This window comes from Lutra lutra, chromosome 17 (genome assembly GCF_902655055.1).
Source record: "Lutra lutra chromosome 17, mLutLut1.2, whole genome shotgun sequence".
Classification (NCBI taxonomy): Eukaryota; Metazoa; Chordata; class Mammalia; order Carnivora; family Mustelidae; genus Lutra; species Lutra lutra.
This window is the reverse complement of record NC_062294.1, coordinates 38,178,371-38,204,631: the sequence shown is the minus strand read 5'-3', so window position 1 is coordinate 38,204,631 and position 26,261 is coordinate 38,178,371. Positions and strand designations below refer to the sequence as shown.

Below are 26,261 nucleotides of genomic sequence, written 5' to 3'. Positions count from 1 at the left end.
TGCCCTCCATAATATCCACCACCTGGCTCCCCTAACCTCCCACCCCCCTCCCCTTCAAAACCCTCAGATTGGTTTTCAGAGTCCATAGTCTCTCATGGTTCATCTCCCCTTTGAATTTCCCTCAACTCCCTTCTCCTCTCCATCAAGGTGTTATTACTATTATTACTGACCATAAAATACTGGACAAATGACTGTGGATCTGCAGACGAGGAGGAGTCTTCCTTCCTGGGAAGAGATTTGAGGGCTGGTTTAAGAGCCTTTCGGAGCCACAAGGCCAGCAGAGGGAGCAGGCTCTGCAGAAGCCTTCAGGAGCAGAGCTACTGGGGCTGGGAAGTCTTTGATTACCTACATCTGTATGTATGGAAACTTCTGGGAGCTGCGGAGGGGAGAGGGAAGTGTAAACAGCGAGAAGTCAGTGGCCTCCTCACCAGATTGTTGGTGGGGCATGGGCCACACAGATCTGGCCTGTGCTCTGCGGCAGGGGCTGCTAAGTGATCCGGGAGCAGAGAGCAGGATGGAACCCAGGAGAGGAATCAGGGCTTTATGATGCCCTTGCTTGTGTGTAGCAAGAGAAAATAACCCTCGGAAGTGTGAATCCATTGGCTCGGTCATTGGCGCGTGGTACTGTCCTGGCCTCCTGGTGGGCTGGGGGGATCCAAGGCCTGTCCACAGCAGCAGAGGCCATAGGGCCTGAGGGCAGGGTGGGGGTCCACGTAGGCCCACTCTGCTGACGAAGCCGTTCCTGCTGTTCTGCACCCAGGCTGCTCTAAGCAGTGCTCTCTTTTGGCAGGTACTGTCTGTAGCTGGCTGGGCTGTCGGCCTGCCTGCCTCTGGGCTTCTCGCTGTCGGTGGTGGAGGAGCGGGTGGGGGCGGGTGTATCCTTACTTCCATTGTATCTTGTTGCTGCTTGCTGCTACAGGAGGCTGGGTCCTAGTCAGGACTGTGGGACACACACACACACACACACACACACTAATAAGAGAAGAGACAAGAACCATAAGATTCTCTCAACTGATGCAGAAAAAGCATTTGACAAAACACAGCATTCTTTTTCTTTTAAAGATTTTATTTATTTATTTATTTACTTATTTGATAGAGAGACACAGTAAGAGAAGGAACACAAGCAGGGAGAGTGGGAGATGGCGAAGCAGGCCTCCCTCTCAGCGAGGAGCCCAACATGGGGCTTGACCCCAGACCTAGGGATCATGAGCTGAGCAGAAGGCAGACACAAAATGACTGATCTGCCAAGGATCCCCAAAACACAGCATCCCTTCAAGATTAAAACTCTCCAGATTGTAGGGATTTAGGGAACATTCCACAATTTCATAAAAACCATCTATGAAAAGCCCACAATGAATATCATTCTTGATGGGGAAAAGCTGGGAGCCTTTTCTTTTTTTTTATTTCTTTCTCTCTCTCTCTCTCTTTCTTTCTTTCATTCCTTCTCTCTTTCTTTCCTTCTATCTATTTTTATTAACCTATAAGTCTTTTCCATAAGATCAGGAACACTACAAGGATTTCCACTCTCACCACTGTTGTTCAGCATAGTACTAGAAGTCCTAAAAACAGCAATCAGACAACAAAAAGAAATAAAAGGTGGGCACCTGGGTGGCTCAGTTGGTTAAGCAACTGCCTTCAGCTCAGGTCATGATCCTGGAGTCCCAGGATCAAGTCCCACATCAGGCCCTCTGCTCATCAGGGAGCTGGCTTCTCCCTCTGCCCCTCGCCCCTTTCATGCTCTCTCTCTCTCTCTCTCTCTCAAATAAATAAAAAAATCTTAAAAAAAAAAGAAATAAAAGGTATTCAAATTGGCAAGGAAGAAGTCAAACTCTCTCTCTTCACAGATGACATGGTATTTTATGTGAAAAAACCCAAAAGACTCCACCCCCCGATTACTTGAACTCATACAGCAATTCAGTAATGTGTCAGGACACAAAATCAATGCATAGAAATCAGTTGCTTTCCCATTCACTAACAATGTAACTATAGAAAGAGAAATTAGGGAATCGATTCCATTTACTAAAGCACCCAAATGCCTTAGATACCTTGGAATAAACCCAACCAAAGGGGTAAAGAATTTATACTTGAGGAACTATAGAACACTCATGAAAGAAATTGAAGAAGACACAAAAAGATGGACAAACATTCCATGCTCATGGATCAGAAGAATAAACATTGTTAAAATGTCTATGCTGCCCAGGGCAATCTATCTTTCAATGCCATCCCAATCAAAATGCCAATGACATTTTTCTAAGTGCTGGAACAAACAGTCCTAAAATTTGTATGGAACCAGAAAAGACCCCAAATCACCAAGGAAATGTTGAAAAAGAAAAAACAAAGCTGGGGGTATCACATTGCCTGATTTCAAACTTTATTACAAAGCTATGAAAATCAAGATAGCATCATACTGGTGCAAAAACAGACACACAGACCAATGGAATAGCGTAAAGGGCCCAGACATGGACCCTCAACTCTGTGGTCAAATAATCTTCAATTAAGGAAGGAAAAATTACCCATTGGAAAAAAGACAGTCTCTTCAATAAATGGTGCAGGGAAAATTGGAGAGCTACATAGAGAAGAATGAATCTCGGCCATTCCCTTACACCATACACAAAGATAAACTCACAATGGATGAAAGACCTCAACATTAGACAGGAATCCATCAAAATTCTAGAGAAGAACATAGGCAGTAACCTCTTTGACATTGGCCACAACAACTCCTTTCAAGACATGTTTCCAAGGGCAAGGGAATCAAAAGAAAAATGAACTTTTGGGACTTCATCAAGATCAAAAGCTTCTGCACAACAAAGGAAACAGTCAACAAAACAAAGAGGCAGTCACAGAATGAGAGAAAATTTTTGCAAATGGCACTGCAGACAAAGCGCTGATATCCAAGATCTAGAAAGAACTCCTGGAACTCAGCACCCAAAGCCAGATAATCAAGTAAAAAAATGGGCAGAAGACATGAACAGACACTTCTCCAATGAAGACATACAAATGGCTAGCAGACATGTGAAAAAATGTTCATTATAATTTGCCATCAGGGAAATTAAAATCAAAACCACAATGAGATATCACCTTACACCAGTTAGAATGGCAAAAATTAACAAGGCAGGAAACAATGAATGTTGGAGAGGATGTGGGGAAAGGGGAACCCTCTTACACTGTTGGTGGGAAATCAAGTTGGTGCAGCCATTTCAGAAAACAGTGTGGAGATTCCACAAAAAATTAAAGCTACCCTATGACCCTGTAATTGCACTACTGGGTTTTAACCCCCATCCCAATGTTCATAGAAACAATGTCCACAATTGCCAAACTGTGGAAGGAGCTGATATGCCCTTTAACAGATGAATGGATGAGAAGATATGGTCCATATATGCAATGGAATATTACTCAGCCTCCAGAAAAGATGAATACCCAACTTTTGCATCAATATGGATCGGACTGGAGGAGATTATACTCAGTGAAATAAGTCACGCAGAAAAAGCCAATTATCATATGGTTTCACTTACTTGTGGAACATAAGGAAGAACATGGAGGACATTAGGAGAAGGAAAGGAAAAGTGAAGGGGGGGAATTGGAGGGGAGATGAACCATGAGAGATTGTGGACTCCAGAAACCAACTGAGCATTTTAGAGGGGAGGGGGGAATGGGTGAGCCTGGTGGTGGGTATTAAGGAGAGCACAAATTGCATGGAGCACTGGGTATTATACATAAACAATGAATCTTAGAACACTACATCAAAATCTAATGATGTATGGTGACTAACATAACATAATAAAAAATTTTTAAAAAGTGGGAAAAAAGAATACTACAAAGATGTTTACCGTCACTACTATTGTTCAACTTAGTACCAAAAATTCTATCCTCAGCAATCAGATAACAAAAAGCAATAAAATGCATCCAAATAAGCAAAGAAGTCAAACTCTCACTCTTTGCAGATACATGATGTGTATGTAGAAAACCCAAAAGTCTCTACCCCAAAATTGCTAGAACTGATACAGGAATTCAGCAATGTGTGTGCATATTTATATGTTGAATATTATGGTGTATATATGTGTGTGTATATGTGGCATATATACTCCCAAAGTACTTTCCCATTAAAAGGAGGGAAGAGAAGAAAATGAAACAAAAAGACTGTGTGTGAAAGAGGCCCAGTGAGGACTTTGAGCCAGGTGGACCCAAGTTAGAGTGTGGACCTTGATACTCCCTACCTGGGTGGCCTTGGGCAGACCAACCTCTTGTAGCTTTCTGTAATACTGCAGTGGCAACCATACCTAGGTGGGAGGACAGTGTCAGGATTAAGTGGGCTAGTTCATAGAAAGCCCCCAAAACCTTTTTCAGATTTCAGATGGTTCAAGGCCAGCCTATGTGTGTGTGTGTTTTGGGGTGCGGGATGGGGAGGGAATCGTCTCCATGCTCCCTCTGAAGGACTGCCTGCAAGCCCACCACACACAGCTCTGCCCCCTCCCAAGAGGTTCCCCAACCTCAGCTTTGTCCTGGAAGCTGGAATCCACCTTCTGTTGGAACCCTAGGAGTGAAGCCAGTGCTTAGCCTCTCAAACCCCCCCACCCAGAGGCCTGTGCTGCTGCAGCAGATGCGGGACAGCCTATGTTGGACTTTGGCCCATATATTCAGCAAACATTAACTTAGCACCTTAAGCTTCCGTGTGTTGCTGGGCTCTCCCTCAAGCCCAATGAAGAGGCGGAGGAGCTTCCTTAGGCCCAAGGGTCAGAGATACTGAATCGAAACCAAAGAGAGAGGCCTCCTCCAGCTTCAGGAAGGTGCAAGGGAAGCCCAGATAAAACGTGTGTGGTAGAGGGCTGGAGATGGACCCTCAGGAGAGGCTTCCCAGGAGCCCTCAGTCTCCAGGTCCTAGGCAACACCTGGCCAGCAAGCCGAAGTCAGAGAAGCATCGAGTGAAGGTGAAGGCGCCAAAGCAGCACAGCCTGTCTGTGAGGGTAGTGGTGCTGGTGGCCATAGTGGTGGCAGTGGTGGCGGTAGTGGCTGTGGTGGTAGCCGCCAGGAGGACCATGGTAGCGGAGTTGGCGGCAGAGAGGATGCAGGCGGCAGCGGCAGCGGCAGTGGAGGCAGCGGCAGAGAGGATGAAGGCGGCAGCGGCAGTGGAGGCAGCGGCAGAGAGGATGAAGGCGGCAGCGGCAGCGGAGATAGCGGCAGAGAGGATGAAGGCGGCAGCGGCTGCAGCAGCGGAGATAGCGGCAGAGAGGATGAAGGCGGCAGCGGCAGTGGCAGCAGCAGTGGTGGTGATAGTAGTGGTGGCATTGGTGCCACGGTGAGTGGGGACCAGAAGGCCCTCCTGCGTGGGCGAGCCGGAAGGCGTCAGGGAGTGGGTCTGCACTCTGGGGCAGCCACGGGGCTAGGAGACCCTGGGTGGGGCCGGAGAAGCCAGTCCTTAGGTCTTCCTGGCGCCAGGGGTCGCATCCCAGCAGGTGAAGGGCTGGGTGCACGGGTGTGGTGCAGGTGAGGTGGGGCGCGGAGCCGGATCCATGTCGCTAAGGTATTCATTTCCCACAAGAAGACACTGAGACAGGGAGAGGCTGATGTCACTCCAGAAGTAAGCAGAAGCAGCCCAGCTGGGGTTACAAACCAGGCAGCGGGACTCAGGGCCCTGGCACCCAGCAGAGTGTGTAAGACCTCTTGAGTTACCTTCATGTATGTGCCATCTTCAGTAACCCAGGGTGTGCGTCACCCTCGTCTGCCTCCCAGGTGCGTGGGTGGGGCGGCAGGTGTTACAAATCCGGGATGGAGTCCTAGGATACCCTGTGTGTCACCACCCCTGGCCTCGCCCTGAAGATAAAGTTTAGAGATGATCAGGAATGGATGTTAGGGATCTCGGAGGGGACAATCCTGTGGTGGGGACTGGTGGCTTCTTTAGCCTTTAAAAGAGGAAGCAGGGGGACTTTGAGAGGTTGCAGATGACCTGTTTAAGGGCCTCTGCTCAGGTAAGGTTGCCCTGCCAGGACCTGCTTAGCTTTGGCCTCTGTGTCTATGGGAAAGTGTTCTTTTGATTTTTCAAGAGAAATCAGAAATCAGGTGTACGTTAAATCTGGTTTTTAAATACTGGCAACACTTCAGTCATTGAAAAGTCTGTGGGCGAAGTAAGAGTCAAGATGGCGGAGAAGTAGCAGCTGAGACTACTTCAGGTAGCGGGAGATCAGCTAAATAGCTTATCTAAAGATTGCAAACACCTACAAATCCAATGGGAGATTGAAGAGAAGAAGAGCAGCAATTCTAGAAACAGAAAATCAACCACTATCTGAAAGGTAGGACTGGCAGAGAAGTGAATCCAAAGCGACGGGAAGATAGACCGCGGGGGAGGGGCCGGCTCCCGGCGAGTGGCGGAGCAACGGAGCACAAAATCGGGACTTTTAAAAGTCTGTTCCGCTGAGGGACATGGCTCCAGAGGCTTAACTGGGGTGAAGCCCAGTAGGGTCAGCACGGCCTCAGGTCCCACAGGGTCACAGAAGGATCGGGGGTGACTGAGTGTCGCAGAGCTTACCGGTATTAGAACGGGGAAGCTGGCTACAGAGACAGAGCCGAGGAGTGAGCTCTAAACTCGGGGTTACCTTGAACCGGTCGCAGGCTCGGTCAGCTCGGAGCACAGCCGGAGGCCAGAGTGACGGGAGTAATTGGGCGCTGTTCTCTGAGGGCGCACTGAGGAGTGGGGCCCCGGGCTCTCGGCTCCTCTGGGCCGGAGACCGGGAGGCCGCCATCTTCATTCACGTCTTCCAGAATTCTACAGAAAGTGCTCAGGGAACAAAAGCTCCCGAAAGCAAACCCAGCAAACCCAAGCAGATTACTCAGCCCGGCCCCAGGTAAGGGCGGTGCAACTCCGCCTGGGGCCAAGACCCTTGAGAATCACTACAACAGGCCCCTCCCCCAGAAGATCAATGAGAAACCCAACCAGGACCAAGTTCACCTACCAAGGAGTGCAGTTTCAATACCAAGGAGAACGGTGGAAATCCAGAGGAGAAGAAAGCAAAGCATGGAACTCATGGCTTTCTCCCCATGATTCTTTAGCCTTGCAGTTAATTTAAATTTTTTTTCTTTTTCAATTTTTTTTCTCTTCTTCTGCTAAATTTTTTTAACTTTTATCGTTTTCTTTTTAACGTTTTTTAAATAGTTTATCTAATATATATATATATATTTTTCTTTTTATATTTTTTATCGGCTTTCTTTTTTTAATAGTTTTTTTTTTCTTTCTGAACCCCTTTTTATCCCCTTTCTTCCCCCTCATGATTTGGGATCTCTTCTGATTTGGCTAAAGCATATTTTCCTGGGATTGTTGCCACCCTTTTAGTATTTTACTTGCTCCTTCATATACTCTTATCTGGACAAAATGACAAGGCGGAAAAATTCACAACAAAAAAAAGAACAAGAAGCAGTACCAAAGGCTAGGGACCTAATCAATACAGACATTGGTAATATGTCAGATATAGAGTTCAGAATGACGATTCTCAAGGTTCTAGCCGGGCTTGAAAAAGGCATGGAAGATATTAAAGCAACCCTCTCGGGAGATATAAAAGCCCTTTCTGGAGAAATAAAAGAACTAAAATCTAACCAAGTTGAAATAAAAAAAGCTATTAATGAGGTGCAATCAAAAATGGAGGCTCTCACTGCTAGGATAAATGAGGCAGAAGAAAGAATCAGCAATATAGAAGACCAAATGACAGAGAATAAAGAAGCTGAGTGAAAGAGGGACAAACAGCTACTGGACCACGAGGGGAGAATTCGAGAGATAAGTGACACCATAAGACGAAACAACATTAGAATAATTGGGATTCCAGAAGAAGAGGAAACAGAGAGGGGAGCAGAAGGTATGTTGGAGAGAATTATTGGAGAGAATTTCCCCAATGTGGCAAAGGGAACAAGCATCAAAATCCAGGAGGTTCAGAGAACCCCCCTCAAAATCAATAAGAATAGGTCCATACCCCGTCACCTAATAGTAAAATTTTCAAGTCTTAGTGACAAAGAAAAGATCCTGAAAGCAGCCCGGGAAAAGAAGTCTGTAACATACAATGGTAAAAATATTAGATTGGCAGCAGACTTATCCACAGAGACCTGGCAGGCCAGAAAGAGCTGGCATGATATATTCAGAGTACTAAATGAGAAAAACATCCAGCCAAGAATACTATATCCAGCTAGGCTATCATTGAAAATAGAAGGAGAGATTAAAAGCTTCCAGGACAAACAAAAACTGAAAGAATTTGCAAATACCAAACCAGCTCTACAGGAAATATTGAAAGGGGTCCTCTAAGCAAAGAGAGACCCTAAAAGTAGTAGATCAGAAAGAAACAGAGACAATATACAATAACAGTCACCTTACAGGCAATACAATGGCACTAAATTCATATCTCTCAATACTTACCCTGAATGTTAATGGGCTAAATGCCCCAATCAAAAGACACAGGGTATCAGAATGGATAAAAAAACAAAACCCATCTCTATGTTGCCTACAAGAAACTCATCTTACACCCGAAGACACCTCCAGGTTTAAAGTGAGGGGGTGGAAAAGAATTTACCATGCTAATGGACATCAGAAGAAAGCAGGAGTGGCAATCCTTATATCAGATCAATTAGATTTTAAGCCAAAGACTATAATAAGAGATAAGGAAGGACACTATATCATACTCAAAGCAACTGTCCAGCAAGAAGATCTAACAATTTTAAATATCTATGCCCCTAATGTGGGAGCAGCCAACTATATAAACCAATTAATAACAAAATCAAAGAAACACATCGACAAGAATACAATAATAGTAGGGGACTTTAACACCCCCCTCACTGAAATGGACAGATCATCCAAGCAAAAGATCAACAAGGAAATCAAGGGCTTAAATGACACACTGGACCAGATGGACATCACAGATATATTCAGAACATTTCATCCCAAAGCAACAGAATACACATTCTTCTCTAGTGCACATGGAACATTCTCCAGAATAGATCACATTCTTGGTCCTAAATCAAGTCTCAACCGGTATCAAAAGATTGGGATCATTCCCTGCATATTTTCAGACCACAATGCTCTGAAGCTAGTACTCAATAACAAGAGGAAATTTGGAAAGAACCCAAATACATGGAGACTAAACAGCATCCTTCTAAAGAGTGAATGGGTCAACCAGGAAATTAAAGAAGAATTGGAAAAATTTATGGAAACAAATGATAATGAAAGCACAACGGTTCAGAATCTGTGGGACACAACAAAGGCAGTCCGGAGAGGAAAATATATAGCGGTACAAGCCTTTCTCAAGAAACAAGAAAGGTCTCAGGTACACAACCTAACCCTACACCTAAAGGAGCTGGAGAAAGAACAAGAAAGAAAGCCTAAACCCAGCAGGAGAAGAGAAATCATAAAGATCAGAGCAGAAATCAATGAAATAGAAACCAAAAAAACAATAGAACAAATCAACAAAACGAGGAACTGGTTCTTTGAAAGAATTAATAAGATTGATAAACCCCTGGCCAGACTTATCAAAAAGAAAAGAGAAAGGATCCAAATAAATAAAATCATGAATGAAAGAGGAGAGATCACAACGAACACCAAAGAAATACAGACAATTATAAGAACATACTATGAGCAACTCTACGCCAGCAAATTTGACAATCTGGAAGAAATGGATGCATTCCTAGAGACATATAAACTACCAGAACTGAACCAGGAAGAAATGGAAAGCCTGAACAGACCCATAACCAGTAAGGAGATTGAAACAGTCATCAAAAATCTCCAAACAAACAAAAGCCCAGGGCCAGACAGCTTCCCGGGGGAATTCTACCAAACATTTAAAGAAGAACTAATTCCTATTCTCCTGAAACTGTTCCAAAAAATAGAAATAGGAGGAAAACTTCCAAACTCATTTTATGAGGCCAGCATCACCTTGATCCCAAAACCAGACAAGGATCCCATCAAAAAGGAGAACTACAGACCAATATCCTTGATGAACACAGATACAAAAATTCTCACCAAAATACTAGCCAATAGGATTCAACAGTACATAAAAAGGATTATTCACCACGACCAAGTGGGATTTATTCCAGGCCTGCAAGGTTGGTTCAACATCCGCAAATCAATCAATGTGATACAACACATTAATAAAAGAAAGAACAAAAACCATATGATACTCTCCATAGATGCTGAAAAAGCATTTGACAAAGTGCAACATCCCTTCCTGATCAAAACTCTTCAAAGTGTAGGGATAGAGGGCACATACCTCAATATTATCAAAGCCATCTATGAAAAACACACGGCAAATATCATTCTCAATGGAGAAAAACTGAAAGCTTTTCCACTAAGGTCAGGAACACGGCAGGGATGTCCGTTATCACCACTGCTATTCAACATAGTACTAGAAGTCCTAGCCTCAGCAATCAGACAACAAAAGGAAATTAAAGGCATCCAAATCGGCAAAGAAGAAGTCAAACTATCACTCTTTGCAAATGATATGATACTATATGTGGAAAACCCAAAAGACTCCACTCCAAAACTGCTAGAACTTGTACAGGAATTCAGTAAAGTGTCAGGATATAAAATCAATGCACAGAAATCAGTTGCATTTGTCTACACCAACAACAAGACAGAAGAAAGAGAAATTAAGGAGTCCATCCCATTTACAATTGCACCCAAAACTATAAGATACCTAGGAATAAACCTAACCAAAGAGACTAAGAATCTATACTCAGAAAACTATAAAGTACTCATGAAAGAAATTGAGGAATGTGAGGAAGACACAAAGAAATGGAAAAATGTTCCATGCTCCTGGATTGGAAGAATAAATATTGTGAAAATGTCTATGCTACCTAAAGCAATCTACACATTTAATGCAATTCCTATCAAAGTACCATCCATTTTTTTCAAAGAAATGGAACAAATAATCCTAAAATTTATATGGAACCAGAAAAGACCTCGAATAGCCAAAGGAATATTGAAAAAGAAAGCCAAAGTTGGTGGCATCATAATTCCGGACTTCAAGCTCTATTACAAAGCTGTCATCATCAAGACAGCATGGTACTGGCAAAAAAACAGACACATAGATCAATGGAACAGAATAGAGAGCCCAGAAATGGACCCTCAACTCTATGGTCAACTCATCTTCGACAAAGCAGGAAAGAATGTCCAATGGAAAAAAGACAGCCTCTTCAATAAATGGTGTTGGGAAAATTGGACGGCCACATGCAGAAAAATGAAATTGGATCATTTCCTTACACCACACACGAAAATAGACTCAAAATGGATGAAGGATCTCAATGTGAGAAAGGAATCCATCAAAATCCTTGAGGAGAACACAGGCAGCAACCTCTTCGACCTCAGCCACAGCAACATCTTCCTAGGAACATCACCAAAGGCAAGGGAAGCGAGGGCAAAAATGAACTTTTGGGATTTTATCAAGATCAAAAGCTTTTGCACAGCAAAGGAAACAGTGAACAAAACCAAAAGACAACTGACAGAATGGGAGAAGAGATTTGCAAATGACATATCAGATAAAGGGCTAGTGTCCAAAATCTATAAAGAACTTAGCAAACTCAACACCCAAAGAACAAATAATCCAATCAAGAAATGGGCAGAGGACATGAACAGATATTTCTGCAAAGAAGATATCCAGATGGCCAACAGACACATGAAAAAGTGCTCCATATCACTCGGCATCAGGGAAATACAAATCAAAACCACAATGAGATATCACCTCACACCAGTCAGAATGGCTAAAATGAACAAGTCAGGAAATGACAGATGCTGGCGAGGATGCGGAGAAAGGGGAACCCTCCTACACTGTTGGTGGGAATGCAAGCTGGTGCAACCACTCTGGAAAACAGCATGGAGGTTCCTCAAAATGTTGAAAATAGAACTACCCTATGACCCAGCAATTGCACTGCTGGGTATTTACCCTAAAGATACAAACGTAGTGATCCGAAGGGGCACGTGCACCCGAATGTTTATAGCAGCAATGTCTACAATAGCCAAACTATGGAAAGAACCTAGATGTCCATCAACAGACGAATGGATAAAGAAGATGTGGTATATATACACAATGGAATACTATGTAGCCATCAAAAGAAATGGAATCTTGCCATTTGCGACGACATGGATGGAACTAGAGGGTATCATGCTTAGCAAAATCGGAGAAAGACAACTATCATATGATCTCCCTGATATGAGGGAGAGGAGATGCAACATGGGGGGTTAAGGGGGTAGAAGAATAAATGTAACAAGATGGGATTGGGAGGGAGACAAACCATAAGTGACTCTTAATCTCACAAAACAAACTGAGGGTTGATGGGAGGAGGGGGGTTGGGAGAGGGGGGGTGGGGTTATGGATATTGGGGAGGGTATGTGCTATGGTGAGTGCTGTGAAGTGTGTAAACCTGGTGATTCGCAGACCTGTACCCCTGGGGATAAAAATATATGTTTATAAAAAAAAAAAGTCTGTGGGCATATCCGAAAGTGCTAGTGGGTCCCACATGGGACCTTTGGAGCAGACCTACAGAAGTGGGGACACAAGGCTTGCAAGAGCCAAGCCATGCAGAGGAGTTTCATAAATTCAACAGAGAAGTAGAAAGTACTGAGGATGGCAGGTGAGCAAGATCACTCTGACTCCTTAAGAGGCTCTGCTTTTCCAATTTTTTTTTTTAACACAGTGCATGTGGGTCTCCATTAGCTCTGAAGCCTTCCTCTCCCTGCTCTCTAACAATCTGGTCTATCTCAAAAAGCCAGGCTGCAGTCTCAGAGATGGGTTCATTTCCCTCTTCCCAAGAACCTGATGTCATCAGCAGACCAGCCTGGTACTTGCAAGAAACCAGGGCTTCAGGTTGGCATTTGCCTTCCCTGTGGCTGGCAGATGGGCTTTCTGTGACCAGAGCCCATGTTGTGGACAAATCTGATTCTGAAATAGGTGTGATATGGGGAGGGGAGAGTCCATTCCCACCCTCTGAAGTCTGTCCCCTTCAGAATACTCTTCCTCCCTCCTCCCTCCTTCCTGGCTTTCTTGCTGCTCACAGACAAAAGCAAGCTTGGAGTGGGAGGGAAGCAGGACTGGCTTCCTTCCTCAATCTGGCAATCCCTGAGAAGTCAGAAGGGTGGCCTTTCCAGCAAGGACTCAGGAGATGGGGTGACAAACCTTTCTTCCACAAGAGTCTGTTGATGCTCTAAAGTCTAAAGTGATTTTCACACAGAAATTAAACCAGCTCTGTCTTGCATTGAGGCAGCCACAGTGCCACATCTTTCTGTGGTGTGAAGCTGTTGAACCCAGCCAGAGGTGGGCCTCTCGTGCCCTCCCACACACCAGGCCACCTGCTGGCCCTCCAGGTCTACAGAGCCCAGGGCTCCTGCCTTGGCTGCTCTGCCTGGGCTGAGAGGAGGTTGGAAGTAAGTAGTCTTTGCATGATGATGTTTAATTAGCCCCTCTGGGTTTGTATGAAGTCATTCAGAGCAGGTGGGAAGCTAGGTTCTTTGATGGACCAGAGTGTAAAATGGCTGTTTCCTGCTTCCTTTCCACACATTTTCTTGCCCTGCAGAAAGTGTTTCCAAGTACAGGTCAATAATTGTGCAGAAACCCTGTTTTAGGAGTGGTGTCTGGGCAGAGTGCCCTGGCCAGGGAGCCAGCCTTAAAGACCATGCTTGGGGTCTTCATGTGCCTGGAAATGGGAAACTCACTGCAGCCCCCAGAGGGGCCTTCCCAGATCCAAGCTTCATCTCTCCTTTTCCCAGGATAATGGACAGATATTCCATTCCCTGCAAGGGGTTGCTAGCAGTGAGCAAAGGGACAGGAAGCTTAGTGGTGTGCTGGCAGGTCCAGGACACATGGTGCCAGAGTGGGGGCAGGCACTCCTGACTTCTCCTCCTATCCCTTGAGCATCCCTGCAGGCCTGGCCCCATCATGGCCTCTATACCCCACATGGTCAAACAAACACTTTTAGGGGATGCTTGTTTGCACTTTCTGAACTCGAGGACTAAGGAGCCGATGTCTGATGTCTGGGTCATGCTTTCTTAGGGTCTTGCTGTCCAAAGTGGGGTGCACTTATGGAGAATCACTGATTTAGAACATGGCAGGAGCCAGAGCCCAGGACACTAATTATCTTTCTGGAATGGCGGAGAGGTTCTGAACCCTGACTGTGGTGATCATGTAGACCTACAGACTTGTTCTAGGGGCTCAAAATTCTCCCCCAGGATTGAGAAGATGATTTCTAGAGGAGTGTCTGGTTCTGGATTTTCCTTGGGTCAAAAGGAGATGTAACCAAGAGTTCTTGAGCAAAGGGTCTGCCCCAAACTGTGTCAAGATCCTTTAGGGACTGCTTGCATGAAAAGGGGAGTGAAGGAAAGAAAGTGCCCTTCCAGCTTTGGGTCCAGTTGAAGCCAAGAGGAGAAGCACCAGCTCATGGCCACTTTGATTTGGGTTCTGGGTCCTGTCAGGTGTCCCCTCAGTGTTGTGGCTCTCCATACCCACTGACCCTGGGGCAGAGCCCACCCCGCCTTTGCCCTGTGTGCCTGTCAGTTTCCCACCAGTGTGGATAACAGTTTCCTGACCACCGAAAATTGTTCAAAGGACATTGTTCCAAAGGTCCATCTGTCTGTCTATGCAAACACATGCAAACCTCTGGAATTCTTTGGTTTATTTTATTCTCTGGTTGTTCCATCTTACTGGTCATTCTTAGGGCCATCCTGTCCCTACCTTTACTATCCCCCATGCAGAACTGGATGGGGGTTAGGAGGGGTTGCTTACAGAAAAGCCAGTGGTGTGTATCAGTAACAGAATATTCATTTAGAGCCATCGGTTCTCAGGGCCACGTTTTCCAGACTCACCACAGGTACTTTGCATCCATTCCCCTCAGACCTTTCCAGAATCCAGCTGGAAGGTGGCTTATCTCCCTTTACAGGTGAGGAATCTGATGCTCGGCTCAGGGTCACAGGGCAGGTGTGGGCACAGGCCAGGGTAGTCATGGAGCCCAGTATTTTCCCCTTCTTGGGCTTGGCATGAGCTCGGTTGGCCTGTCACATGACAGAGGACTCGAGGCTGGGACAATCTGCCCTTTTCCAGGCTCTGTGCCCTGGGGGTGCCTGAGCCAGCAGGAAGGCCACAGACATGAGAAAGGGCACACTTGCCTCACTTGTGATGAACCACTGCAGCTTGTGCCTGAACTTGTTCCGTAATCTGTCATGAGAAGTTATGCAGAGGGCAAAGAAGACCTCTGTCCCTCTGCGGGTTCTGTGTGCTTATTAACTAGTGGCTCCCCGACTTCCTCTGTGACAAGGAACCCATCACATTGCTGGGTACTGTCGGTTCACATACAGCAGAGCTCCTGTTCTCTGCATGAAGCTGTCCTTCAAACTCTAGCAAGAGTGACATTTGGGTGCAAATACTCTGACACTCATTAAAGCTTTCTCTTTGAAATGCTTCCTTCGAGGCTCACCAAGAAACCTCTCAAGGTGGAAGATGTCATGAAGCTGCTGTGCTGCATCACTGAGCAGAGGGAAAAGAAGGGGAGCTTGGAACCAACTGTGCGTGGAGTAATCGGTGATCCGGTCAGAGGCCCACCTGGAGCTGCTGTTGGTAAGCCTTGCAGGACAGCCAGTCTTGGGGGTGTTGTAATAAAAGACTTTGAAACCACAGAGACCTCACAAAAATTTCTGTCCTGTGGGACATGTTTGCTGAGTTGCAGTTGCTTCTGTGACATGATCTTTGTGTCCCTAATTCATCCTATTGAAAACACATAGAAGGGCACCTGGGTGGCTCAGTCATTAAGCATCTGCCGTTGGCTCAGGTCATGATCCCAGGGTCCTGGGATCGAGCCCGACATTGGGCTCCCTGCTCTATAGGGGGCCTGCTTCTCCCTCTCCCACTCCCTCTGCTGTTTTTCTTCTCTAGCTGTTTCTTTCTCTGTCAAATAAATAAATAAAAATAATTTAAAACAGAAAACACATAGAAATGGCTAGCAGACACATGAAAAAAATGTTTAATATCATTAGCCATCAGGGAAATTCAAATCAAAACCACACTGAGAAGCTACCTTACACCAGTTAGATTGGCAAAAATTAACAGGGCAGGAAACAAGTGTTGGAGAGGATATGGGGAAAGGGAACAGTCTTACACTGTTGGTGGGAATGCAAGTTGGTGCAGCCACTTTGGAAAAGAGTGTGGAGTTTCCTCAAAAATTAAAAATAGAGCTACCCTATGACCCTGCAATGGCACTGCTAAGTATTTACCCCAAAGATACAGATGTAGTGAAAAGAAGGGCCATCTGTACCCCAATGTACATCAGTGTACCCCAATCTGTACCGCAGCAGTGTCCACAAGAGCCAGAGTGTGGAAAGAGCTGAGATGACCTTCACCAGACGAATGGATAAAGAAGATGTGGTCCATATCGTTAGGTCCGTTATTAAACGAAATGAGACTGAGACAAAGTAAAAGTTATTTAAAGCTCTATTTATGCCAAGTATTAGAAATCAGACTGATTGGCCAGGGGAAGGAGACTGAGACAAGGTGAAAGTTATGCAAAGCTCTATTCTATGCTAAGCATTAGAAGTCAGACTGACCGGCCAGGGCCATCTCCGAAGAGAGCGACCACCTCCAGCTTACAGGCTCAAGAATTGACTGACTGGGGGCGCCTGGGTGGCTCAGTGGGTTAAGCCTCTGCCTTCGGCTCAGGTCATGATCCCAGGGTCCTGGGATCGAGCCCCGCATCGGGCTCTCTGCTCAGTGGAGAGCCTGCTTCCTCCTCTATCTCTGCCTGCCTCTCTGCCTACTTGTGATCTCTGTCTGTCAAATAAATAAATAAAATATTAAAAAAAAAAAAAGAATTGACTGACTGACCGGTCAGGGCTGCCTCTGAAGAGAGCGACCCCTCCCCATCTTACAGACTACCTTTTATAGAGCAAAAGTCTGGCCACACAGAGGTGGCCAATGAGATTGTAGTCATGTTAGGTCACACACAGGTGGCCAATTGAATTACAATTTACCTATAGTGGCTGTTTGAACTAACCTATTACTCTGGTCAGAATTGGTGCTCAAGGTTGGTGCCCAAACAGCGGGGTTTACATTCTTTGGTGGTTAGGGAAAAAGTATGTATGTTTCTTACTGTTTGGATGTCTCCATCTGGCCTGACTCATCCTTGTATTCTGGGCTCTGTTATCAAGAACTGGCCAACATGGCCTTGTATTCTGGGCTCTGTTATTAGGAACTAGCTGACCATATTTTACTGGTTTCCCAGACTTTTTTCTAAGTAAGTTCCTCTGGGGGGGCGAGGGGGCAGGGTCAGTTTAAGTTTTACTGCACAAACAACAAAATGGCTTTTAACCAAGATGGAGTTGCTCTGGCTAAATAGGTCCTTACACACACACACACACACACACACACACACACACAAATATATATATATATATATATATAATGGAATATTACACAGCCATTAGAAAGGATAAATACCCAATTTTTGCATCAATATGAGTGGGACTGGAGGAGATTATGCTGAGTTAAGTAAGTCAAGCAGAAAGAGTCAATAATATATGGTTTCACCTACTTGTGGAACATAAGGGAGAACACGGAGACATTAGGAGAAGGAAAGGAAAAGTGAAGGCAGGGAGAGTCAGAGGGGGAGATGAACCATGAGAGACTGTGGTCTCTAAGAAACAAACTGAGGGTTTTAGGGGAGGGGAATGGGGCTGGTTGAGCCTGGTCGTGGGTATCAAGGAGGGCACGAAGTGCATGGAGCACTGGGTGTTATATGCAAACAATGAATCTTGGAACACTACATCAAACTAATGATGTATTGTATGGTGACTAACATAATACAATTAAAAAAATAAAGCTTCTTAGAAGAAAAAAAAAGAAAAGAAAACACAGGCTTCTGAGTGTGAAGGTCTCTGAAATGCAGGCCATCCTTGTAAATGGCATGTGAGTGATGCAGACCTGGAGGGCGCCTCTCCTCTCAGGAATGTGTCCAGCCTCTGAAGACATCAGGGTGTCCTGGGTCCTTTGGATGGTCTCCTCCCCCGTCACCATTGTATGTCACTGCAGAGGGGAAGCAGGGAGGAAGCTGGGAGGTGCTGAGCACCTCCTAGGAGCAGATGCAGTCTGGCCATTTCACATGAGCTCATTCATGGAGACCACCCCATTCTGAAACCAACAGTCTAATGCAGCAAAAGCAGCAAACTCTCCTAGGTGGCCATCCCTGTCCCCGTTTTTGCCACCTGCTTCTACTTGAGAGCCAGTTTTGGGCTATGAAGGGAGATTTGGCTGATTTTTCCCATCATTTCTTGAAGCTAGGAAGGGTTGCCTCCTTTGTCTTAGGAGTAGGAAGAATTCTGGTGTGGTCTTCCCCTTGGGCCAGGGTGGCATCAGAGAGCGGGCTGCTGTGTGGGTCTGACATGAGGAGGGGCTGGATTACACCTCCGGTGAGGTGCCTCAGATGGACCCTGCAGCACAGGGGAGCAGCAAAGGCATGGTCTGCCACACTGGGCTCAGCAGATACATAACTGAATGCCTGCTCTGTGCCAGCCAGCCTGTGCTGGAGACGTGGGAGAGCTCACAGTACATCCTTCAGTCCTCCCATGAACACAGGCTGGGGAGGTGACTGCCTGTCTGCCCAGGTTGGCTTCTGTTTCTGGCTCCTGGCATGGCTTCCTGCCTTGTTCTGCCTTTCTATGGCAGGATTGGCGTTCAAGGACATTTTGTGATGCAGAGCTCACACTGGGGAGTAAATCAGTGTGTGGGTGGCCCCAGACCTTCCACCTGTACATGTCCCTTTCCCACCTGTGAATTAGTGAGTCCTGAATTCAGTTTCTCAACATCCAATGGGCAGCCAGTGAGGGAGGAAATGTGGCCATGGACTTCTTCCTCAGTGACATTCTACATCTTTGTCCCCCACCCACAACTAATGTGCTCAAGGGAGGGCTTGGTGGGATCATTTATCCTATAGCTGTTCCCAGATGCCATTGTGGGAGCACATATCTTATGCGGATTCTGTCAAATCTGATAGAGAACAGGACTTCTGCCAGGAGAATCCGGGAATTTGCTACCTGAAGCCACTAGTCGTGGGTGGAGCATCATTTTACCCAGAAAACCAGGGAATTTTCTCTTGTCCAAAGAGCTAGTAATTTGCTGGTCGATATTGCTGGTGACTTTTTTTTTTTTCACTTTTTATTTATTTTTATTTTTTTCCCTATCATATTATTTTTTTAAATTTTTTATTTCTTTTCAGTGTAACAGTATTCACTGTTTTTGCACCACACCCAGTGCTCCATGTAATCTCTGCCCTCTCTAATACCCACCACCTGGTTCCCCCAACCTCCCACCTCCCACCCCCTCAAAACCCTTAGATTGCAGAGTCCATAGTCTCTCATGGTTCACCTCCCCTTTCAATTGCCCTCAACTTCCTTCTCCTCTCTAACTCCCCTTGTCCTCCATGCTATTTGTTATGCTCCACAAATAAGTGAAACCATATGATAATTGACTCTCTCTGCTTGACTTATTTCACTCAGCATAATCTCTTCCAGTCCCATCCATGTTGCTACAAAAGTTGGGATTTCATCCTTTCTGATGGAGGCATAATACTCCATAGTGTATATGGACCACATCTTCCTTATCCATTCGTCCATTGAAGGGCATCTTGGTTCTTTCCACAGTTTGGCGACTGTGGCCATTGCTGCTATAAACATTGGGGTACAGATGGCCCTTCTTTTCACTACATCTGTATCTTTGGGGTAAATACCCAGTAGTGCAATGGCAGGATCATAGGGAAGCTCTCTTTTTAATTTCTTGAGGAATCTCCACACTGTTCTCCAAAGTGGCTGCACCAACTTGCATTCCCACCAACAGTGTAAGAGGGTTCCCCTTTCTCCACATCCCCTCTGACACATGTTGTTTCCTGTCTTGCTAATTTTGGCCATTCTAACTGGTGTAAGGTGATATCTCAATGTGGTTTTAATCTGAATCTCCCTGATGGCTAGTGATGATGAACATTTTTTCATGTGTTTGAGAGCCATTTGTATGTCTTCATTGGAGAAGTGTCTGTTCATATCTTCTGCTCATTTTTTGATATGATTGTTCGTTTTATGTGTGTTGAGTTTGAGGAGTTCTTTATAGATCCTGGATATCAACCTTTTGTCTGTACTGTCATTTGCAAATATCTTCTCCCATTCCGTGGGTTGACTCTTTGTTTTGTTGACTGTTTCCTTTGCTGTGCAGAAGCTTTTGATCTTGATGACTTTTTGCATGAAGTGTTGTTCTAAATCAAATATTGGTTTAGTGCAGATGAGTACATTTCTTGTTGGCACAAAGTGCTTCATGGGAGTCATGGGGAAAGTTCAGTAAAACCTGTAAATGACTGGTTTTCCCTCCCTAAATCCTCCCTTCTTTTGGAGCAGAGCAGAAGGCTGACCAGGGCCAGTCTTCAGTCTCCTGGGCCTGATGCTGGCCCGGGCCCACCCCCAGGGGAGCTGTGTGTTTCCAGATGCCTCCACCCTTGGCTTCCTGAGTGGGTTCAGGTTTTGCTGCCTGTTGGCGGGGTCCGGCCCACAACTGGGCTCTCTCTGGCCTGGGCTCTATTCTGTCAGATAAACCTTCAATTTTGCAATAGTAGTAGAATTACAGACACATTGCTGAGACTGTGCAGAGAATGCCTAGATATCCCTCACCCAGTTCCCGTAACGTTACCACCAAGGTGCACTTATGAAAACTATGAAGTCAACACTGGGATCACTAACAACTGGTCTCCAGACTTTATTTGTACTTTTCCAGTTTTGGCATTAAGATCTTTTCATTTGTCTTAAGATCTTTCCCAGAATCCAGCTCAAGAGATCACAGTGCATTTAATCCTCAGGTCTCCTTAGTCTCCCAGGCTCTGTGACAGTTCCTCAGACTTGGCTTTTTTCATGATCTGGTACTGTTGAGGAGTACCGGACAGGTACTTGTAGAATGCTTCTCCGTTTGGGTCGGCCTGATGTTTTATCATGCTTATCCTGGGGTTGTGTACCTTGGGAAATCATACCACAGACAGAGGGGGAGCACCTGTCTCATAGCACCATTTTAGGGACATGTGACATCCACCGTCCTTCCTGGTGATGGACACCTTGATCACCTGGTTAAGGTGGTGTTTGCCAGGTTTGTCCATTTTGAACTCAATGTCTCCCCTTTCCACACTCTGCTTTTTCAAAGAGAGTCCCTAAGTCCAGCTGGGTTGCATCTATTAATATCTGATATCAATATTTAATAGTCATGAGACTTCTCAGGATATACATCTTGCATTCTGTGTAGTAGCAATGAACTGTCAAGAGGTAGCCACTGCTCCTTTATTTTTTATTTCTATTTAAATTCAATTTAAATAGATAGATAGAGTACATCATTATCTTCAGATGTAGTGTTCAACAATTAACCAGTTGCATATAACACCCAGTGCTCATCACAACCTCTGCCTTGTTAATGCCCATCACCTAGTTACCTCACACCCTAACTACCTCCCCTTTAGTAATACTTCATTTGTTTCCCATAATTAAGAGTCTCTCCTGGCCTGCTCCCTTTCTTTTTCTTCCTGTTCAGGTTTCACTACCTTCCCTTATGGTTCTCTGCACTGTTTTTTATAGCCCGCATATGTGTTAAACCATACGATATATGTCTTTCTCTAATTCACTTATTTCACTTAGCATAATACCCTGAAGTTACATCCATGTGGGTGTAAATAGTAAGTATTCATCCTCTCTGATGGCTAACATTCCATTGTGTGTGTGTGTGTGTGTCTATACATTGCTGCAATGAACATTGGGGTGCAGCTGCTCCTTATTTTCAGTACATCTGTATCTTTGGGATAAATACCCAGTGGTGCAATTTTTGGGTCATATTGGAGCTGTATTTTTAACTTCTTTGGGAACCTCCATACCGTTTTCCAGAGTGGCTTTAACAGATTGCCTTGCCACCAACAGTGTAGAAGTTTTCCCCTTTCTCCTCCTCATCTCAAACATTTGTTGTTTCCTGCCTTGTTAATTTTAGCCATTCTGACTGGTCTTGGTCATTTTAGTTTCAACTTATATTTCCCTGATGCCACATGATGTGGAACATTTCTTCATGTGTCTGTTGGCCATTTGTGTGTTTTCTTTTGAGAAATATTTGCTCATACCTTCTGCCCATTTCTTTTGAGTGGATTATATTTGTTCTTTAAGGGTTGAGTTTGAGAAGTTCTTTATAGATCTTGGATATCAGTCTGTAGGGTCATATATAAATATCCTCTACCATTCTGTAGGTTGCCTTTTAGTTTTGCTGATGGTTTCCTTTGTTGTGCAGAAGCTTTTTATATTGAAGAAGTCCCAATACTTCATTTCTGCTTTTGTTTCCTTTGACATTGGAGATGTGTCTAGGAAGAAGTTGACATGGTTGAGGTCAAAGAGTTTCCTGCCTATGTTCTTCTCTAAGATTTTGATGGATTCTTGTCTCACATTGAGGTCTTTCATCCATTTTGAGTTTACGTTTGGGTAGGGTTAAGAGAATTTTTCATTTTCATTCTTCTACATGTGGGTATCCAATTTTCCCAGCACTATTTATTTAAGAGACACTATGTTTTCCATTGAGTATTCTTCCCCGCTTTGTCAAAGATTAGTTGACCATAGAATTGAGGGTTCATTTCTGGACTCTCTATTCTGTTCCATTGGTCTATGTGTTTGTTTTTGTGCCAGTACCATGCTGTCTTGATGATCCCAGCTTTGTAATATAGTTTGAAGTCAGACATTCTGATGCCCCCAGCATTGGCATTCTTTGGAACATTACTATGGATATCCAGGGTCTTTTCTGGTTCCATACAAATTTTAGGATTGATTGTTCCGCCTCTGTGAACAATGTCGATGGTATTTTGATAGGGATTGCATTGAATATGTAGATTGCTCTGGACAATGTAGACATTTTAACAATATTTGTTCTTCTAATCCATGAGTGTGAGATGTTTTTCTATCTTTCTGTGTCTTCCTCAATTTCTTTCATAAGTGTTATGGAGTTTTTAGAGTACAGATCCTTTACCTTTTTGGTTCAGTTTATTCCTAGGTGTCTTATGGTTTTGGTGCAATTGTACATGGGATTGATTCCTTAATTTCTATTTCTTTAGGCTCATTGTTGGTGTAGAGAAATGTAACTGTTTTCTGTGCATTCATTTTGTATCCTGCTATGTTGCTGAACAGCTGTGTAAGCCCTAGGAAACTTGGGGGTACCATCTTTGGGGTTTTTCCACATAAAGTATCATGTCATCCTGAATGAGTGAGAGTTTGACTTCTTCTTTGCCAATTTGAATGTCTCCTCTTTTTTTTTTTTTTGCTGTTGTCTGATTGCTGAGCCTAGGACTTTGAGCATTCTGTTGAAAAACAGTGCCACTGCCCATTTAGACAGGGACCCCGCTCACCATCACCCACAGACTCACTCATGCTTCTTCATTCCTTTCATCTATAGCCTGCCCCCTGAAGGCACTTGAGTTGGAGACCCCTGCCCCAGGGCACCTTCCTGTAGCAAACCTACATCCCACCTGCTGAGAAAGAACTTTCCATTGACATAGGGCCTCAAGTCCCAAAATCATACACCTTAAATCGATCATAAATTTACACTTCAAAATAACGGTTATGCCCTTTCGGGGTCACAGGAAGAGAAATAGTTGAGTAAGCTCTATTTGATAGTTATCATCATACCACTCTGGAGGGCTGGCATGAAAAACAGTTGCTTCCAGAGTTAAGGTCTCCTTTTCTGTCCACAATGTCCCTTAACCATAGGATTTCACTGAAAATTTCCAATGTTCAGGGGCAAAGTGCATATTATGAAGAAAACTCAGCCTCACCACTGAGATGATTCTCCTTTCAAATGCACTGACTTCTCAGCTCTGTCTTTTAAGATGAGAGAGTTTTGTGGGAAGCAGGAAACCTGAAGGCCCTGGAGAAGATTTCAGTTCTCAGAGCTGTGCGGTGGGAGATGCTTTATGCTGCATCTGTTGAGTGCACAGCTTAGGGAAGGGCATGTTGGGTGTCAGTTATCTGAGCCAAATGGAACAAGGACCCCAGAAACCCTTGCCCCCTCACCAAGGGGTGGAGTAGGCACGAAGCCGAGCCCATTCTGGCCTGTGGGTGAATGTGTTCACTCATCACGGTAGTGGACGTGCTCCCAGAAAGAGCACACATTGAACCAACTAATTGAACCTTCCTTGTTTTCTAGGGGGTGCTGTTGGGGATCTCTTAGGTACATGGATGATAAGCGGACAGTTCAAACCAATTCCTCAAACCATAATGGAGCTGCCGCCTGATAAGAAGCAAAAGCTCTATAATGAAGCCAGGGCCATCCTCAAGCACCTGAAGTGGAGGGACAGCAAAGATCTGACCACACTGGTCATGGGCAGTGAGGCCCTGAAGAAGCAGCTGCTGGCCATGCTGGAAAAGTGCCTCAAAGGCTGAAGTCCAGTACATTGATTTCAAAGCTATTTCTAGAAAGCAGGGGTCTCTTTTAGATGATTCTTCACAGGGTGGTGGGCCATTTTGATGGTTTTCCTGACTCATAGAGGTGATTGGGAGTTGGGGGAGGTCTCACCCATTCATTGCTCATGGCTTGGGTCCAACCCTCCCAGACCCAGGGAACACGGGGTCCTAGTCAGTGGTCCTGCCCTGGTGCCCACTGAAGTCCCTCCCCTGTCTGGCCTACCTTCATTCTTGGGAAAAACCCTGACCCAACTTGAGCATTTTGGGTCAGATAGAGCAGATCTTGCTGAGTGAAGTCAGTGTGCACTATCTGGGTCCTGGGGTGACTGTAATGGGTGCTCAGCTTGAGAGGACAGGCTGGACCTCAAGTCCTGTCTCCCCCAGGAGGTGAAAACACTTTCCTGGATATCCCCTCATGTTCTCCTCTTGGCTCCTGTAGTTTTAGTATTCTTACTTTTGTGACTCCTTGGCAAACTATTTACTTATTCATTTTTGAATAGGTAATAAGAGCCTGGTGCAAAACTTATAACCCTCCAGGTGGTAAAAATGGAAAAGCAAGGCTTCCTCCAGCATGAACTCTTCCCCAGACCCTCCCCAGAGTTAGGGTTAACTTGGTTTTTAAATAGTCTTTGAAAAACATTCATTTCCTTTTATTTGTCAGTGTTTACTGATGAAAGCTGAGAGCAATTGAGAAGAGGATAATGAAACTGCTACAAATTTTACCACTCAGGAAATCATTCTTAACACACTATGTTGCAATGTCTGTTTCTTGCAAACATTTAGCTGTGTATGTGCTTTTCCAACATATTTTCATTCTTCCTGTTTAGACCACTTCAACTGCTTTTACCAGTTAACATTAAATAACATTGATGATGTAATTTGAAAGTCCTTGTAAATATGTGTCGTGGCTGTATAATATCCCATCCTACTGAGCCCTACCCTATGGTAGGTGTGGTTTCCATTGTTGCAGTGAACAGTTTTGTTTTAACATTCTGTTTGTATTTTAGGCTCTCATAGATAGTCTTTTGGCTAGATTCCTCCAAGTGAAATTGCTGTATTAAAAAGTATGCAATATTCGTTAAGGTTGTTATATTCAGTCAAAATTCATTCTAGATGTTGACTGTAGATAACTTGTTCTCCCTGCCACAGGGTTTGGGGTACAATCTCACTGCATCTTCACCAGGAATGGGATGATAGTGTCTTCGACTTTTATTGATTTGATGGGTGATTACTGACATCTTGGGTTGATTATTTTTTCTTTGCTAGTGGGGGAGACAAGACTGGGGTCACTTGCTGGTGCCCATCTTTCCAGGTGGTCTTGAAAGCTTCCCAGACCCCATTGCTGGTTCTCAGCAGAAGGTGAGGGGGCCCTGTCTTGAGCAGAGGGCTGGCTGTAGGCTAGCTCCCTGGGCCTGGCAGGGCACTGGCTGGCTGGGCAGTGGTAGCATGGTGGCCAGGAAACAGCAGGGGGCTGCCAGCAGGGCATGGAGGCATCTGAGGAGGAAGTCTTGGTGGGGGGACCCACTAATTATAAAAAGAAACCATCTGTTCCGGGCTAGTTATTAACCCACTTTGGGTGTTGACATGACATTGCTGAGCAAAGATTTTTCACAAGCAGATGGTGTATTTTTTTGCTAGAAAGAACTTTTTTATTTTTCTGTTTTTTGAGATGTCAGACTTAGAAGTAAACATGACTGGGGTGTGTTGCAATGCAAGGGGTTCCAGGTTTGGAAGGAAGTGATCCTTTCCCCGTTAATTATTGAGAGGTGCCTTCTGGTTGGCAAGTAGGGACATCCTCTCTCTTTTCCCTCCCTGCCTTCCT

At 44.9% G+C, this 26,261-nt stretch overlaps 1 protein-coding gene and 1 long non-coding RNA gene across 6 annotated transcripts in view; one reads left to right on the top strand and one right to left on the bottom strand.

Moving 5' to 3' along the window:
• Positions 1-26,261, bottom strand: part of LOC125089981 (uncharacterized) — a 38,770-nt gene that overhangs the window by 4,329 nt on the left and 8,180 nt on the right. The window lies entirely within an intron of this gene.
• LOC125089972 (uncharacterized) lies at positions 4,725-24,892 on the top strand. Of its 5 annotated transcripts, none has more exons than XM_047712513.1 (4): positions 4,725-5,114; positions 5,235-5,293; positions 15,418-15,563; positions 24,183-24,892. In XM_047712513.1, the coding sequence occupies exons 1-4, from the start codon at positions 4,830-4,832 to the stop codon at positions 24,416-24,418; spliced, it is 726 nt and encodes a 241-aa protein (XP_047568469.1). In that variant the 5' UTR covers positions 4,725-4,829; the 3' UTR covers positions 24,419-24,892. The 5 variants fall into 5 exon arrangements, with proteins under 5 accessions (XP_047568469.1, XP_047568468.1, XP_047568467.1 ...); XM_047712512.1 differs by having other exon boundaries at positions 4,726-5,150; XM_047712511.1 differs by having other exon boundaries at positions 4,726-5,150; positions 5,235-5,295; positions 15,408-15,563.